At 48.6% G+C, this 18,935-nt stretch overlaps 1 protein-coding gene across 5 annotated transcripts in view; it reads left to right on the top strand.

The window, feature by feature from the left end:
- The window catches only part of LCA5L (lebercilin LCA5 like), a 49,059-nt gene extending 34,764 nt beyond the window's left edge, over positions 1-14,295 (top strand). For all 5 annotated transcript variants that reach the window (XM_047874877.1, XM_047874876.1, XM_047874878.1 and 2 more), the window contains 4 exons: positions 5,601-5,682; positions 7,584-7,687; positions 7,857-7,974; positions 13,604-14,295. In XM_047874877.1, coding sequence (XP_047730833.1) covers positions 5,601-5,682; positions 7,584-7,687; positions 7,857-7,974; positions 13,604-14,295 — 996 coding nt within the window. The remainder of the gene's footprint in view (positions 1-5,600; positions 5,683-7,583; positions 7,688-7,856; positions 7,975-13,603) is intronic.
- Positions 14,296-18,935: the final 4,640 nt, after the last annotated feature.

Genomic DNA, 18,935 nt, shown 5'->3' with positions numbered 1-18,935 from the left:
CCTGTAGGCTTAGTTTAATATGCAGAAGAGATGATACTGTGTGCCCATAAAATAAGAATGTTATGAAAATGGGGAAAAAATCAGAAAACAGTAAGTGGAAATTTAAAAAGATAATTCCATCATACAAAATTCAGTAAAAGAGCTGGCAGATAAGGAAAATCTAGGGATATTGAGGAAATCTCCCCAAAACAGAGCCAGAAGACAGATGAAAAACACATGAAGGAAAAGAAGATACCGAGGGAGTGTGCTATACAAAAGAATTTAAAACAATCCACTGGATCATTTCCCATAATGCAAAGCATTCAACCCATGGCCTATCACCTATAGTTTCTTCCTCATTCAGGATATACTCCTACCCCCTTACAGTCCTGTTTCAGGAGGAAAAATAAGATAGACTTTTATACTTCATGGTCATCCCGGGTACTGACCCAAGGAATAAAGGGATGGAACCTTTAAGGATGTGTTAGTAACCTGACTGTTCCAATCACTATGGCTGCATAAGATATTACTCCACAACTTAGTGACTTAAGAAATGACAATACTAGGGCGCCTGGGTGGCTTAGTTGGTGAAGCGTCCAACTTTGGCTCAGGTCATGATCTTGCGGTTTATGAGTTCGAGCCCTGTGTTGGGCTCTGTGCTGACAGCTCAGAGTCTGGAGTCTGCTTCCGATTCTGTGTCTCCCTCTCTCTCTGCCCCTTCCCTGTTCATGCTCTGTTAAACGTTAAAAATTAAAAAAAAAAAAAAAAAAAAAAAAAAGAAATGACAATACTGGGGGGCACCTGGGTGGCTCAGTCAGTTAAGCATCTAACTCTTAATCTCAGCTCAGGTGTTGATCTTGGGGTGCTGGCTTCAAGCCCCACACTGGGTTCTGTGCTAGGCATGAAGCCTACTTCAAAAAAAGAAGAAGAAAAAAAAGAAATGACAATATTAATTTTGCTCACGAATCCACAATCTGGCAGGGCTTGCCAGGGTTAGCCCATCTCCGCCACTCTCGACATCAACTAAGGTGGTTCAAAGGCTGGGGCTGGAGTGCTCTAAAGTCTCGCACGTATGTCTGCAGTTGGTGTCAACCAACAGCTGAGACGGCAACTGGGGTGTTGGCCAGAACTGCCCACATGTGGCCTCCCCATGTGGTGTGGGCTTCCTCACAACATGGCAGCCAGGTTCCAAGGAGCAGAGTGGGGAGATACAGACAGAAAGAGAACCAGTCACACAGCATCTCTTCCACCCCATTCCCTTTGTCAAGGCGGCACCATGGGAGGAGCAATAGATTCTACCTCTTCATGGGGAGTCACAAGTTTCCGGAAGAGCATATGGGACCGGAAATACTGCTGAAGCAATTCTGAGAAAATGCAATCTGCCACATTAACATAAATCACTAGCACCTGACCTTGGGAAGGCACAGTTCCAAAGATCAAAGTTTCTGTTTTGGTACTCTGAAACTCATTTTCGAAGTCATCCAACACCAATTCTAGACACTGCTCTCTTTCCAGAAAATGGGCCAAAGTAAAGGCATAAATATCAGTCCTCCACGGCTCCCAAATGAGGTACTGCAACTCTACCCAGCATCCAGGCTACAAGCTCACCCCTGCCAAAGTGGCACTGTCTGTGTAGACATTGTTTTCTGTCTTTTGGAACCCATCTGCCCTGCTCTTTTAACATGGTTCCCCACCATGACCCAACCTCCACTGAACTCTGACCTGATAACCTTGGAGCTGGTGAGTCCTCTTTCCTATGAATATTCCACAAACATGCCATGAGCATTCCTACATGTGGATTTTTCTTATTGTGTGTTTTTTTTTTAATGTGTATTTATTGCACACCAGCAGAAGGGCAGACAGAGAGAATTCCAAGCAGGTTCCACACTGTCAGCACAGAGCTCTGGTGGGGCTCGAACTCATGAACCGTGAGATCATGACCTGAACCAAAATCAAGAGTCGGACGCTTAACAGACTGAGCCACCCAGGCGCCCCAGTATTTTTTCTCTTGATTAACTGACTGACCTCAACTACACAAGTATCCTGGATTGTGTTCTGAACCTGTTGTCTTTGATCTTGGACCCAGGTCTGTGGACAGCATCCAGACTTGAACCTTTGTTCCAGGCCTGAGGGAGGACTGTCCTTCCCTTTTGCCCCCAGCCAGCCCTGCACCTGTCACCCGTCAGCCAGCATTTCTCATCTGCCCTCTTCCTGCTCTCTGCTGCTGATGCACATGCTAGACCCTCCAAGGAACCAGCCTGAATCAAAATAAGTAACTGGATTTTCCAGACGATCAACGCTTGCCCCTCTAAACATCAAAATCTTTCTTGTCTTAACCAGTGGGGGGTAAAAAAAAAAACTTTCTAAGATGTCCTACACTATATTCTTCTTAAACATAATATCCAGGAGTGCCTGGGTGGCTCAGTCGGTTGAGTGTCCGACTTCGGCTCAGGTCATGATCTCACAGGTCTTGAGTTCAAGCCCCGTGTCAGGTTCTGTGCTGACAGCTCAGAGCCTGGAGCCTGTTTCAGATTCTGTGTCTCCCTCTCTCTCTGACCCTCCCCATTCATGCTCTGTCTCTCTCTCTCTCTCTCTGTCAAAAATAAATAAACATTTTAAAAAATTTAAAAAAACATAATATCCAGAATAAACTTGGCCACCTTCAGGTAATAAACTGTCACCATTACCGTTCTTTCTTGCTAAGTGAGGTGTTATTACAAGAAAAGAAAGAAAAAGAGAAATATACTGATATTTTTGCTCCTAGAAACTTAAATTCTAGAAAAGGCTAATATTCTCATATTGTATCCATTTATGTACCTCTGATAATAAATTAATTTTTAAATTTTTTTAATGTTTATTTTTGAGAGGGAGAGAGAGACAGAGTGCGAGCAGGGGAGGAGCAGAGAGAGAGGGAGACACAGAATCGAAAGAAGGCTCCAGGGTGAGCTGTCAGCACAGAGCCCGACGCGGGGCTCGAACCCACGAACCGCGAGATCATGACCTGAGCCGAAGTCAGACACTTAACCGACTGAGCCACCCAGGTGCCCCGATAGTAAATTAATTTTATGATTAAAATAAGTACAGGGGCGCCTGGGTGGCTCAGTCGCTTAAGGGTTGGACTTCGGCTCAGGTCATAATCTCATGGGTCCGTGAGATTGAGCCCCAAGTCAGGCTCTGCACATCAGTGCAGAGATTCTCTTGGGATTCTCTCTCTCTCTCTCTCTCTCTCTCTCTCTCTCTCTCTGTCTCTCTCTCTGCCCCTCCCTCACTTATGCACTCGTGCTCCATCAAAATAAACATTAAAAATGGAATCGGTACAAAACCTGCCCATTCCAACTCAGATGTGCACAAATATGTAACATTTTTAGTTTCCATAACTGACCCATACTTCCTTATGAGCCCCGTTCCCACAAGTCGGAGGTGGGGACAGGGATGGACACGGAGACTAGGCAGAAGCTTGTCTCAGTCTGTTCTAATCAAAGCTGGCCCCATTTTAGGTTGTCTCTGAGACTTGCAGCGTCTCTTGGTGGAGACAGCATCTAGCGTTAAGAGGGGGTGCACACTGGTTACCCTGCTGGTAAAAGAAGAAGGAGTCCCCCGACCCTCTGGAACCTCTTGCCCTCGTCTGAGGAGTGACTGGTCCTAACTAGTGAGGTGCCCGGGACCTGTGTGGCAGGTGCTGAACGTGGCCGGTGACGCCCACGGCCTCTGCTCCGTCGGTCAAATCTCGGCCATCTTCGCGTGTTGTCTGTCGATGCCAATGCCTTGAGGTGCCATCGGATCCTTGGCTCGACGGTCGGTCCCAGAGCCTGTGCTGTGGGATCACCTGGGTCAGTAACGTTGAAGACTCGGAAGCAGGCTCCCTGGCTCCCGCTCTTCCCTCTGCTCCCGTCCCCTCTCTGGGTCTCACTCCTTGTGCAAGTGAGTGAGGTGCTCTCTTTGGCCCTTTGCCTGGATGGCGTGTCTGCCCTTTCAGCTTACCACTGGCAATGCATTACTACTCTGGCTCCACGCCGAAGGGGGGCTTGACCGCGGGCTTTGAATGTCCCAGGCCACACCAAGGCCTCCTGCGCTGAGACTTTTCCAAACCTCAGAGTTGTTTCTTCACCTTCCTAATATCCCTGAGGGGCACAGGGAGCCCAGAACCCCATCTGATTTCTCTTTCTCTCTCCCTTCCTCCTAGCTCTACCCTCCTTCTCTGGGCCCCTTCCTCTGACCCTTTCTGTCTAACCATACAGCAGACAGCCTTAACTCATATATACCCACTCCATTTTTGTGTTTTTAAAGGGATGGGGGAGAGGGGCAGAGGGAGAGGGTCCTAAGCAGGCCCCAAACTCAGGGCAGGGCCCAACACGGGGCTCGATCTCACGACCCTGGGATCATGACCTGAGCTGAAATCAAGAGTCGGATGCTTAATTGGCTGAGGCACCCAGGCACCAGTGCCCACTCCTTTTGACTGTGGCTTTGACTAAAACTCAGTGGTCTTGAGTCTAACAGGCTGGCCTCTTGGTGCATGTGTAAGAGGAGTGTTTGGTGCTTAATGAAATCTTTTTTTTTTTCCCTCAACAAGCCAGGATTTCAAAACTTTTGTCAAGACTTAAAAAAAAAGCTTTTAATGTTTATTAATTTTTAAAAAATTTTTTTTCAACGTTTATTTATTTTTGGGACAGAGAGAGACAGAGCATGAACGGGGGAGGGGCAGAGAGAGAGGGAGACACAGAATCGGAAACAGGCTCCAGGCTCTGAGCCATCAGCCCAGAGTCTGACGCGGGGCTCGAACTCACGGACCGCGAGATCGTGACCTGGCTGAAGTCGGACGCTTAACCGACTGCGCCACCCAGGCGCCCCAATTATTAATTTTTGAGAGAAACAGAGCATGAGCAGGGGAGGGGCAGAAAGAGAGGGGAGACACGGAATCTGAAACAGGCTCCAGGCTCCGAGCTGTCAGCACAGAGCCCGACGCGGGGCTCGAACTCACGAGCTGTGAGATCATGACCTGAGCCGAAGTTGGGCGCTTAACTGACGGAGCCACACAGCACCCCTGTTTTGCCAAGACTTTAAAAAGTCAACCCTGACACTCAAAGCTGAACAGTGATGCCTTTGTTCTAGGCTTCACCCACCCTGCACTCGTACTGTCGAAACACAGGCCTGTCTCGTCAAACCTCGTGCCACGTGGGAATGTTCTACCACACCGTGCAGTCACGTGGCCACCAGAGATGTGCGGCACTGAGCACTGGAAATATGGGCAGTGCCACGGGGGACTGAACGGTGCATTTCATTTTAATTAGTTTAGACCACAGCGTGGCTAGTGGCTGTCCTGGACCACGAGAAAAGCCAGCAAACTTCACGGCGCAGACCCGGGGGGACAGAACCTGCAGTGAGGGCAGCTGGCTTGCAAACCCCTCAGCAGTACTGTCCCCGTCACAATGGTTTGTTGCTCTGTTAAAAGGTACTTTTTGGTGTCAGGGATGATCTAGAAGGATATGGCCTATTTCTGTTCCTGCCAGCATCTACAGAGTTTATTCAAAGAATGCTGAGCTTGCTCAACGTGTTTTATAGAAGAAATCCAGGCTGCTAAAAGCAAGTATTTATAGAGAGATTGGTATTGTGGTTCTCTTTAGGAGAAGGACCGAGAGCTTGAAATCAGGAACATCTATGCGAATCGGATACTTAAAAATTTACATGACAAAGATTATCCGACAGGTACGCTTTATTTTTGCTCAAAATCTACTTGTAAGTACGTAGTCCTATGTTCCTACTTTATATCACGAAATAAGGGGTATTTTAAAAACATCAGTTTATTAGGCATTGAAACATTTTGTGATTCCAGAAGAACAAGGAGCTGCGACATGGGGGAACAGGTAGGAGGGACTGCACGTGCTCCCTGGTCCTCCCAGCCTCTGCTCAGTCCCGCGTGCCCTTTCTGCAGGCAGAGTGAGAGGGCCACCTTCCGGCCTGGAGGAGAGTGTCTGGCAGACAGCGAACTTTCCAAGCGCATCTCTTAGTGTGTGGCTTGTTTTTTTTTAATATATATAGATAATATATATTTGATATAATTATAGTATATATAATATATATAATATATTATATTATTATAATATATAATTATGATTATAATTATATACTATATAATTATAATATATTATATATTTTAATATGTTTATATGTATTTGTGTAAATTAATTTATAATTTATTTTATTAATATATTTTATATTTATACATTTGTATATATTTATATGTATTAAATATATATATTATATATTATATATATATATATATATTTTTTTTTTAGAGAGACAGACCAAGCAGGGGAGGGGCAGAGAGTGAGGGGGGGGGAGAGAGAGAGAGAGAGAGAGAAAGAGAGAATCCCAAGCAGGCTCCTCACTGCCAGCACAGGGCCCCACGTGGGGCTCGATCCCACGAACCATGAAATCATGACCTGAGCTGAAACCGAGTCGGACATTCAACTGACTGAGCCTCCCAGATGCCCCAAAATGCACCCATTTTAAGTGTGCAATTCAGCAGGTTTTGACCATAGTCAGTGCAGAACCTCTCCCTGATCAGGAGGCCACCCACGCGCCCCCTGCCATCACGAGTCCCTGTCCTTGTCCCTGGGACAACCACTGATTTCCCTTGTCACAGCAGCTTCGTTTACCTGTTCTCAAGTTTCCTGCAGGTGGGATCACACAGCACGTGCTATTCGGTCGGCTTCTCGTGTCCAGCCTAATGCTTCAGAGACTCACCCATGCTGCTGCTGCCATCATCCGTGTGTCCCTCTTCATTGCTGAGTAGTACTTTTCCTTCAAGATGGGGTGTACTTATTCCCCCCACCACCCTCCCCCCCCCCCCCCCCCCAGATCTGCCAGCATCAGGCTTGGCTCAAAAGAGGTACAATAGAAACACCTGTTTTGGTAGAAAAAGTCACTACGTGCTCACTTTTAAAGGCAGTAATTTCAGGGGCACTGGGGTGGCTCCGCTGGTTAAGCACCTGACTCTTGATCTCAGCTCAGGTCGCCATCTCAAGGTCATGAGTTCAAGCCCTGCACTGGGCTCCATCCTGGGTGTGGAGCCTGCTTTAAATAAATACATAAATAAAGGCAACAACCTTGACATTTTCTCGCCTTCCTTTGTTTGCTTCTGCTGTGTAATCCAGAACAGCCAGCAGAGATGATCGTACCAGCCATGGGGCCATTTAGATGGGATAACACTTTGAGGAAAGTGAGGTGTAGATTTAGCGGTGGACGATCTAACCGCTGGTTACCAAGAGCACTGACGCAGGACGTCCCTGTGACTCACTCCCTCACGACTGTGTGTCTGTGGCGGGGACAGCAGGTCCTCCGAGACATGGACCTAGCCTAAAGCCTCCTCGCTCTGGAGCCTAACATTGTGATTCATGCAACCTTGGTGGCCCCAAAAAGAGACAAAACAGGCAAAATGATAGGGAAGAAAGGAAACTGACAAATGTTAAACATATATTGGAAGAAAAAATTTTAATATCTGGTATACTTTGTTTTACACAACAAATGTGTTATTTTCTCTGTAAAGTCGATATTGCACCCACATGTAAAATATGTTCCTTACATATAATGTACCTGTTCTGCAGTTTCTTCAACAAAATCCGTACAAGCAGACAGAAGTTTTTTGTTTACAAGCATGAAACACCAGGAAACCCAAAAATCAGAAGATGTTCCATCTTTGACAACTAAGGTACAACAAATTTGAATTCTTGCAGTGTCTATTTACAAAAATAGACTATGAACAGTCTCTTACTCTACACAGAAAGTATTCGTATTCAGTGAATAAAATACAATTTAAAACTATCTGTACCCAAAAAAATGGGTTTTTTTTTTTTTTTTGCTGCTTTCCTAAATTATAGGGTAAAAAGACAACTGGAAACGTTGGTCATAAAGAAAAATCCAGCGGAATGACCTGTGCGGTTCCTCCCTGTATCAGCAAACTACCAAACCAAGAGGAGTCCAAGAAAAAATACAAAGGTAATTTTAACTGCTTTTAAAAGTGTCCTTTACTCTTACCTGATCTTTTTAAGGTGTGAATTACTCTGTGTGTGTGCGTGCGTGCATGCGTGCGTGTGTGTGTGTGTGTGTGTGAGAAAGTATACATAAAACACATACATACAGGGGTGCCTGGGTGGCTCAGTCAGTTGAGCATCTGACTTCATTCAGCTCAGGTCATGATCTTGCAGTTTGTGAGTTCGAGGCCCACATCGGGCTCGCTGCTGTCAGCCTGTCGGTGCAAAGCCTGCTTAGGATCCTCTGTACCCCTCTCTCTGCCCCGCCCCTGCTTGCACCTTCCCAAAAATTAGGGGGGAAAAATCATACAACATAAAGAATTATTATGAAATGAACACCTACGTGGCCATTCTCCTGCTTAAGAACTAGGTCATTTGGGGGCACCCGGGCGTCTCTGTTGGTCGAGCATCCAACTCCTGATTTCAGCTACAGTCATGATCCTGGGGTCGTGGGATGGAGCCCCACATCGGGGTCCGTGCTGAGCGTGGAGCCTGGTGAGATTCTTTCTCTCTCTCCCCTTCTGCCACCCTCCCCTACTCGCTCTCTCCAAAATAAAAATTTTTTTTTTCTTTTTAATTTAAAAAGAGGTAGGACGTTAGTGTTGCCCAGAACACGCGTGGGCCCTTCCTAAGCACTTCCCCGCCCCCCGACCACCAGAAAACAACCGATATCTTCAGTTTGCTGCCGGTCACTCCCTTGCTGTTCCTCCCCATGTCCTGTCCTCGTACACATCTTTAAACAGTATGTTCCGTTCTGACAAACTGAGTAGCAAACCCAAACCCAGCTGCGTAGAGGGCGATGCTCCCGTTAACGAAGACTTGACGTGAAGACTCCAGGAGGAGATGCACAGACTGGCTTCAGCCTCCCAGGATGCTCCTCCGGGAGCACCGAGGAGGCCACGCAGCTCCCTGGGAGGCTGGGGAGCACCGGAGCCGTGGCGTCTACACTCCGGGACAGGGCCAGTCTGAATTCCCTGTGCTAAGATCAGCACACTCACCTCCAGCTCCTGGGGGGAGGTCCCAGCAGAACGCTCCTGGGGGGGTGGAATGAGAGTCCCCAGCCGACCCAGGCTGCCACTCACGATGGAGAGGGCAGCACCTTCATCGGGCCACGGGCAGGACAGGCCAAGGACATCGGGGGCCCGGGAGCTTTGCAGAGCAGGGATCCCGGTGACACCAGCCCTTGATGCTTCAGCCTCTTTGCGTCCGGGCTGGTCGCCCTCTGCCTCTGGCGCGCAGCTGTCGTGCTGGGACCTCCCTTCCCCTGCAGGCTCCTGTCACCCCCTCCTCTGCTAGGTCTTGTTCTTAAACCGCGTCCTCCTCCTCCTTGGCCAGTGCCATCATCTCTGAGAGCCACATCTTGGGAATGGGTGCATGTGGGGGAAATGTGTTTACCTTCACCTGGAGATGTGATTCTGCCCTCGTGCCTGATTAATAACTGGCTAGAAAGAAACTTCTAGGCTGGAGATGATTTCCCTCCAGAATTTTAAAGGCACTGCCCCACTGCGTGCATGCCACATTATTGCTGCAGGGGAATGCGGAGTCCCTCACGGCCGTGTGAGCATAATCGCCGTGAGGGAACTGTCCCCCAGGGCCCCGGGTCACCTGCTCCCTCTCGGCAGAGTGGGGGGCTTCAGGAGAGGCTCTGGAGGGGCCACACCTTTGGTGTGGGGCCAGACTGGCTTTAGAATGTTTCTTTTCTTTTTTTTTTTTTTAAATGTTTATTTATTTTTGAGAGAGAGAGAGAAACAGAGACAGCATGATTGGGAGAGGGGCAGAGAGAGAGGGAGACACAGAATCCAAAACAGGTTCCAGGCCAAGGTGTCAGCACAGAGCCTGACGCGAGGCTCAAGTTCACGAACTGTGAGATCATGACCTGAGCTGAAGTCGGATGCTTGACTGACTGAGCCACCCAGGCGCCCCTAGAACACGTTTCGATAACACAAAGGCTTGGCACGACTCACCTGTAAAGCCGCCGTGTCTGGTGCAGTGGGCAGAAGCCAACAACTCCACTTTCACTTCCTCCTGGGGTCACTGGTCTAAGTTTTCCGCTTGTCCTTGAGTCCGTTTGTAATTCGTATTCTGCTAGAAACTTCATCCGTTCATTTGATGGATGTTCATTGAGCATACACTGTGCTCTGGGTACTGCCCTGGGCACTGGGGCACAGCGATGAAGACAAACCGCCCTGCCCGCACACGTGTCCGCTCCAGCGCAGACGGACAGACATTGGGTAAAACAAGTAAGGTGCACAGTAGGTTGAGGGCGTGAAGTGAGGGTGGGAAGTCAAGTGGAACAGAGGAGGCTAGGGAAGGGCAGCTGCGGTGGGGCGGGGGGAAGGGGCCAGCCACGCGGACCCCCGAGAAGAGCATTCCAGGCCAAGACCCCATGGCCCGGAGGACAGATGTCATGGGGTGGGGGTGGGGGGAGCCGAAGAGAGGGGAGGGGAGGCCAGATGTGGTACAGCTTTGTAGCGTGCTGGGCACACGGGCCTTCTCTCCGGGGGGGAGACGGGGAGCCGTGCCAGGATTCGAGTCAAGGAGGGACCAGACCTGCCTCCGTGGGCTGCCGTGCAGCCGGGAGGAGCCTCCCACCCCGGCCAGGAGGGAAGGTGACAGACCAGGGCTGGGAACAGCAGAGGCACAAAATGAGCAGTCTCCCCCAACTCCTTCACATCTGCATCAAGTATACAGTGCACAGCTAACTGTCATTTAGAATTAACTAGAGTCTGCTGGCTTCTTCCCTCACCACGAATTCTTAAAACAACTTCTCTTGCTAGAATTCCTAGTTCCCTGGATTAAAATGAGTAATTTTTTTTCTGTGTGTTCATGCGAGAAAATCCTCCAACTCTGTGCACGCATGCCACTGTCCCCATTGTCCCTCCCAAATGGGAGGCCAGTCAGTAATCAGGTGGTGGGGCGGCCCGTCCTCGGGAGGCAGAGGGCAGGGCCTCCTGAGTGCCCGGAGAAGGACCGGGGAAGTTCACCTTCAAGTGGCTTTTTCATTAACAACACACTGTGAACGTCCTTCCCCGTCAGCTCACGTGTACGCAGCCCATTCTCTGTAACCACCGCCCGGAACCCCCTCGACGGCACGTGCTATGGTTTCTGTAACTGTGACCCCTCAACAGACGCCTGGGACGCTTCGCCATTACCAAACCGTGCCGCAGTACACATCCTGGGTGTGTGTTTATCGCGTCGGTCCTAGAAGCGAACTTGTTGACCATGTGGCCATCCAGAAAACGCTGTACCATTGACACACACACCAATGGGGACCCGGAAGTTCCAATTTCCCTGTATTCTCACCGAACCTGGAAATCACTTGCCCATTTGGATGGGTGAAAAATGCTCTCGTTGTTTTAACTGGTACCACACCCAGCTGGTAATGATGAACATCCGCTGATAATTTCTTGGCAAATGTTACTTCTTCTTTCATAATTTGGGTTCATAAATCTATTTACCCGGTATGTTCTAGGAAAGCCGAGCATTTCAGGCTCGTTATCGGCACCTTCCCCTGTGTTCTAATGTTGGATGCGTTTGGTTTCTCACCTCTCGTTGTCCCTTTCATGTGCCTGTCGGGAGATGTCAGTAAGTGTGCTACACGTGCCACCTTGAAATAGAAACCGACTGGATTTAAACATCACCAAACAGGGGCGCCCGGGTGGCTCAGTCGGTCTGATCTCACAGTTTGTGGGTTCGAGCCCCGCGTCGGGCTCTGGGCTGATGGCTCAGAGCCTGGAGCCTGCTTCGGATTCTGTGTCTCCCTCTCTCTCTGTCTCTCTGCCCCTCCCCCGCTCATGCTCTGTCTCTCTCTCTTGCTCTCTCTCAAAAATAAATAAACATTAAAAATTTTTTTACAAAAAGAAAAGAAAAGGTTAACGGTGCCTACCGCTTGCGGGAAGAACCCGGGGTGAGGTTTTTGCTCCCTTCTTTATACCGTATCCTTTCCTGGCTGGCTTAAACTGTTCTCCAGGAGGATATATTCTCTTTATAACCAGGAACATAACAGCTCTGGGGCCGCTGTTTAGTAAAAACTGGCAATGACCCCGAGAGACTGAAGATGCAAATGGCCAGACCGCAGACAAAAATAGAAGCCGACCCACAGGCTGCAGCAGGCCGGCCCCGGAAACCCTTCCCCGCCGGGCAGGTACAATCCGCAGCCCAGGACGCCAGCAGGCTGGACGTCACACGGCACCTCTAGGAACGACCCAGGCGGCAAAGCGAGGACTTCCCTAACCGCTGGCCCAGAATGGCCAGGATTCGATGGATAACCTGCCGCCTCCCTGGTTTTTGGTTCTTCTGTCGCCTTGGCGGCAACCAGACAAAGGCGAATCCGTACCCCCTGATCAATCGATCGCTGAGGGGGCCCCACTGCCAGCTGCCCACGGCTCTTCCAGGCCTATCGCCCCCATCAGGGCCTGCCTGCAGCCCTTCCTTTTCTCCGGCCGAAGCTTTCCTACTCCCCTGCCTGCCTTTGGGTGTCTGCCAAAGTGCAGGTGACGTGGCTGACTACCTCGCGGTGGCAAATCCATTTAGTCCCACAACTTGAACGGTTCTGTTAAGCCAAAGGGGACCATGAGGACAACCTATGAGGAAAAGGTTATGGCACTGGGGGGTCTACTGGCAGTGGGGTGAGGGAAAGAGACAAGCATGTCTCCGGCTTCTGGCTTGGGGTTCTGACCGCGAGCTGATGCCGTCCGTGGAGTCAGTAAAGGGAAGGGACACACGGGAGAGGTATGTGTCGGGGTCTTTGGGAGACAGGAAGCACACGTGGTGGGACGGACAGAGGAGGGTTAGAAGATTCTGGAGGCGTGGGATAGGCCAGGAGAGACCAGCCGCGGATGCAGAGGCACCCCGGGGCCGGGAACAGCTGGAGCCATCACCCTGAGCCTCAAGGTGCAAAGGGAGAAAATTGGACAGAACCATTGAACGAGAGTATGGTGGCAGGAAGAGCTCGGTCCATTTCAGCTCCGCCCGGGGCCTACAGGAAGATTCCATTTTCCACCTGCCCTTCAGTCTCCTGCCAGTGCCTCCCATGAGCCCAACCCAGCAGGAAGCCAGAGCACGTGAGAGGTGGATGCAGGTGCATCCATAAGAGCCATTCTACGGGGACGTAGGGAAGCTCCGTGGGGGCAGATGGGGAAGTTAGCCCACACAGCATGGGGATGATGAGTTCCATCTTGAAATTGTCCACTTTGAGGATCCCACAGGGTCTCCAGGTGGGTATGTCTCACAAGCAAGTCAACCTGGTGGTGTAGAAACTAAAAGAAAGATCTCAGTTGCAGAACTCTATGTGAGAGTCATCTAAATATAAGAATTTTAGAATGGGGACCTCTCCCTGAGAAAGGGTGAGGTATTGGGGCACCTGGGCGGTTCAGTCAGTTGAGCGTCCAACTTCAGCCCAGGTCATGATCTCGCGGTCCGTGAGTTCGAGCCCCGTGTCGGGCTCTGTGCTGACAGCTCAGAGCCTGGAGCCTGCTTTGGATTCTGTGTCTCCCTGTCTGCACCGCCCCTCCATACTCTGTCTCTCTCTCTCAAAAATAATAACTACACATTTAAAATAATAACGATCACTAAACAGACTATTTTTCGCATAGATTTATCAAAGGAAGAGGACCATTTGGAAGTACGAGCACCTCCAGAGGACCCTGAGAGACAAAGGGAGAAAAAAGAAGATCAAGAGAAGAAAACCACTTTAGTGCCCGAAGAACAAGAAGTGCCACCAAAGAGAATTCAAGAGACTCACCCTGACAGGGAGGACACGCAGGAAGACGACGCAGTGAAGGAGGAGTTCAGAAGTCTCCAAGTCAGTGACGTGGCTGAGGGGCCCAAGAAAAACGCAGCTGCAAACGTCAAAATACCCTTCCGGCAGAGAAAGCATTACTTGTTCACGGAAGCCACCGAGAACCTGCATCTGGGCCTGCCCGCGTCAGGGGGGCCGGCCGGCGCAGGCAAGGCCCACGGGCTCGCGGAGGGACCGAAACCAGAACGTTCTGTGAGCGGGTACGAACCCTCTTTTGGCAAGTCTTCCCGACCCAAAGCAAAAGACACCTTCAGTGAGAAGAAAAGCAGTCTCATGGAGGAACTGTTCGGGTCAGGCTGTGCCTTTAAACATGACCCGACCAGCACGGTTGCCCCCAGGGGGGCCGAGGAGACTGCAGAAGGCATGGCGCACCATCCGCCTCCCGGTCAGGCCTCGGCCAGCAATGCTTTTGGAGATTCTAAAGTAACTGTGGTAAACTCCAAGTCGTCTTCGCCCACCGAAGAGAAAAGGAAAATAATTATTTAAATAGAAGCCTTATCCTAACATTCTGATTTGATATTCTCATTCTGACTTGCCTTCCATCTTACGTTAGCGTGTGTGTGTGTGTGTGTTGTAGTACTTAGACTGACTGGATAAGTAAGGTTTTGTTTTATTATAATCTAATTCTAAAAATCCAGGGGCACCTGGGTGGCTCAGTTGGTTAAGCGTCTGACTCCTGATTTCGGCTCAGGTCATGATCTCATGGTTTGTGGGTTCGTGCCCCGTGTCAGGCATCTCGCTAACAGTGCAGAGCCTGCTTGGGATTCTCTGTCTCCCTTCCTCTGCCGCTTCCCTGTTCCTGCCCTTTCTCTCAAATAAACACTTAAAAATAAATAAATATCCATTGTGATTAGCCAATGAAAACATTTCAAATATAAAATTGTATCTTTTTTTCCCTACAAATGAAACATGTCCATTATCTTTTGCACTTGATCTTAGCCAAAAGGCCGAGAAGCGATCCATTATCTTTTGGAAAACTGATTGCATGACTTTCATATTCTACGGACCTCGATGGCTCATAAGACCAAGTTAGTCACCAAGAACACACACGTCTCGTATATATAACAATGTTCTCAGCAATCACACTGGGTTTTAACTAAAAAACATGGAAGCAGCTGTGAAAGGGAACAATATGATCAGAAGACTCTATTTAAAAAAAAAAAAAAAAAAAAAAGGCACAGTGATTACCAAGCTTGGTTTCATGAAAATTATTTTTGAGTGCTCTCCTATTCGGATAACCAGGCCTTTGTGGTGACTTTCCTCATGTACACCTGAGATTCACTCTTTTTATTTCTACTGGTTGTATACACGCACCTTGACCTGTATTCTTTTAATCTTGTTCTGAAAGAGCATATGGGCCTAATCATTGTCCACTCCAGCCAGCCACTCTGTCCTAACAGATTCAGGATACTGACAGCATCTCCTGTGGGGACAAGATGGGGGCTGGACTCCCAGTGCTAAGTAGCTTACTTACCTGCATTGATTTTTAAGGGCTGCTTCTTGATAACGGAGACCGTGCTATTTCCAAAGAGGTGTATTGGGTTAGAGTGTGATAACACTTAAAAAAATTGAGAATAGTAAAACAAAACTTTTAAAAGAGAGTGAAAGCCATGGTGGAAAACCATTGTTTTTAAAACCAAAGATGAGATAAATATTGTAACTGCCATGCGTTTGACCGTTAGGAAAACTACCCTGGGGAACAGAGTAGGAAGGGGAGAACAGGAGGCAGAGGGAGAATGAGCCCTCTCCCAGGCTTGTAAGGGGAGATTCGCAAATGCAGGTCAATTGACATAAATGCCTGGCCCTGAATTCTGGGAAATTTACTAAAAGGATTCTTAAAAATGGCATACGGAGTAATATTCCATGTTATAACATCTACTTGCCTTGTAGCAGATGTAGAAGTTTTCAAGGGGTCTTTTCTTATGCCTACCCACAACAAAAGCATAAATCAAAACATTAAATCACAGCCATCCGAAAGTGCTTCTATAGGGAACTACTTAATAAAAATATAATCCAGGACTGTTGCTTTCTGGTCATCTCAACTTTTTAAAAAATTATGCATAGGAGCACCTGGGTGGCCCAGTCAGTTAAGGGTCCAACTCTTGACTTCAGCATAGGTCATGATCTCACAGTTCATGACTTCAAGCCCCACATTGGGCTCTGTGCTGACAGCTCAGAGTCTGGAGCCTGCTATTCTGTCTCTCCCTTTCTCTGCCCTGCCCCTCCTCTCTCTCTTGCTCTCAAAACAAATAAACATTTTTTTAAATTATGCATAGGAATGGTTATATAGGGTAATAAAATGCTAACTTTTTATTTCTGAAAAATAAAATTGTGGCTGACTTTTTTTTTTCTTTTGAGAGAAACAGAGCACAAGTGGGGGAGGGGCAGAGAGAGAGAGAGAGAGAGAGAGAGAGAGAGAGAGAGAGAAAGAGAGACAAAGAATCCGAAGCAGGCTCCAGGCTCTGAGCTGTCAGCACAGAGCCCAACATGGGACTCAAACCCACGAACCATGAGATCATGACCTGAGCCGAAGTCGGACACTTAACAGAATCACCCCAGTGCCCCAATTGTGGTCAACTTTTAAATTTATTCCTATGATTTTCGACAATGAACATACTCTATAACCAACAGGAAAAAAAGGTTTTATAATAAAAACAAGAGAGCCACTTCCTGTAGTCTGGAAGACAAGGAACTCCAGCATTCCTGCTCATTAAGAAAGCTAAAAATGTTGTACCAGTTCTAACGAACATGTGTTCAGTTTTCAACTAGGTCGCACAGCCGGTAAACACGAAGTGAAAGCAGGTACCCAGAGAGGCAGGTAAACAGAGCTCTGAAGTCAGCTCTTGCCTAAGGCATTTGCCACAACTGGAGAACTGAGTCTCTAGGACAAAACCCAGTGGGACAAAGTCTGTCCACCCAAGCAGGGGCCTGCCAGGAGCCCCACCCATGGGACGGAAGGCTGGGACATCCAGGGCCTCCAGCCTCCAGGACCTGGAGAAATTGTCTCAGACTCTGAGAGTCTGTAGCCAGTCTGCCCTCAACCTCCCGGGAAGCCTGAAAACTGGATTACCTACAGAGGGCAGTAGAAATGCAAACTGTCTGGAAAAGCCTGTCTTTAACCCAGGTCTCAAGAAATCCCCACAGATAATTTTGTTTTGTTTTGTTTTAATGTTTATTTTTGAGAGGGAAAGAGAGAGACAGAGGTGAGTAGAGGAGGGGCAGAGAGAGAGGGAGACACAGAATCCGAGGCAGGCTGCAGGCTCCGAGCTGTCCGCACAGAGCCCAACTCGGGGCCTGAACCTGTGAACCGCGGGATCATCACCTGAGCTAAAGTCGGATGCCCAACCAACTCAAGTCATCCAGGTGCCCCATCCTCACAGATTATTTTAAAACTCCGGCCAGGTCAAGGAAGAGTGAACTAGTTGACTAGGATTCTACCCCTCATCCAGGCAACAGAAGGGTATCAACCCCAAAAGGAAATGTTGGTGGGTTTATGTGTAAAGATCTCCACTTGATTTATCATAAATGTAAAGCAGACCATAAAGAGAGCTTTAGGTGTTCAAGATCATGACCTGAGCCGAAATCAAGAGTCAGACACTTAACCGACTGAGCCACCTAGGCGCCCGTATATCCAGTATTTTTTAATAGAAATGCAAAACCTATAGCTATCCATAAATAAATAGAAAAAAAGAAACGCACAAATGTTAATACCAGTAATCCCCGCTCTGTGCAATCATGGACTTTGTTTCCTTGCTTCCAGGTAGGAGTTGTTTGTTTTTTTAATTTTTTTTTTAATGTTTACTATTTATTTTTGAGAAAGAGAGACAGAGACAGAGTGCGAGCAGGGGTGGGGCAGAGAGAGAGGGAGACACAGAATCTGAAGCAGGCTCCAGGCTCTGAGCTGTCAGCACAGAGCCTCACATGGATCTCAAACTCACAAGCTGTGAGATCATGAGCTGAGGTGAAGTCGGTCGCTCAACCGACTGAGCCACCCAGGCGCCCCTAGGTATTACTTTTATAATTAAAAAAAAATTATTTTAAAAACACATCCATCAATATTCATATACACACCGGGTATCGTTGGGAGAGTCGTTTTTTTCTTTTTAAATGAGCACTTACTATTTTTTTTAGGTATTACTTTTTTTTTTAATGTTTATTTATCTCTGAGACAGAGACAGACAAAGCATGAGTGGGGGAGGGGCAGAGAGAGAGGGAGACAGAATCTGAAGCAGGCTCCAGGCTCCGAGCTGTCAGCACAGAGCCCGATGCGGGCCTCGAACTCACAAACCGTGAGATCATGACCTGAGCTGAAGTCGGTCGCTCAACCGACTTGAGCCACCCAGGCACCCCTAGGTATTACTTTTATAATTAAAAAAAATTATTTTAAAAACGCATCCATCAATATTCATATACACACGGGGTATCGTTGGGAGAGTCGTAAGAAACTGGTACTGACGGGAAACAGAAAGTGGGCTGACAGGACACTCACCGGTCAGAAGATAGATCTACTTTTCATTGTATCCCTTTCTGTATCTCGTGAATCCAGTACGATGTTTATTATCTATTTAAAAACAAACAGACTTTAAAAAAGCCGCGATGCTGTAAAACACGACGGCCGTGTAAACGTCCCTGACGTAACCTTCACAAACAAGTACTGCGTGCGGAACGGACACAGGCCCGGACTGCGCATCTCCTCCTCCGGCCTCGGTGACAGCTGTCAAAATTCTTGAGTATTAAGCGGAAGATCAGATCATTAGGAGACGAGCAAGGGTCTTGTCAGGGAGACTGAACACGGACTAGTGATCCACGGGTGTCCCTGCGCACGCCGTGCCCGGCCACCGACGGCTCCATACAACCTGCCTCCAGGCCTGCGGCTCGCTCAGCGCGGCGGTAGGCACGCGGCCTCGAGGGCCTGGCCCCGGAGGCTCCCTGGTGCCCCCTCTTCGCCTCTGCAGGTGGGCCTCTCATCCTTTGTGGCCAAAACACCCCCTCGGATGCTTTCGCTAGAAATACTCCCGTGATGCCTGCTCCACGTCCTTTCTGAGAAAAGCTAAGTCAGCCCGGGGCTGGGAAGTCTGAAGGAACGAGAAGGGGAACCTGACCCCGACTCTGGAGACACACACTAG

This window comes from Prionailurus viverrinus, chromosome C2 (assembly GCF_022837055.1).
Source record: "Prionailurus viverrinus isolate Anna chromosome C2, UM_Priviv_1.0, whole genome shotgun sequence".
Taxonomy (NCBI): domain Eukaryota; kingdom Metazoa; phylum Chordata; class Mammalia; order Carnivora; family Felidae; genus Prionailurus; species Prionailurus viverrinus.
Note: the sequence above shows the minus strand (reverse complement) of the source record. Positions and strands in the feature narration are given on the sequence as shown.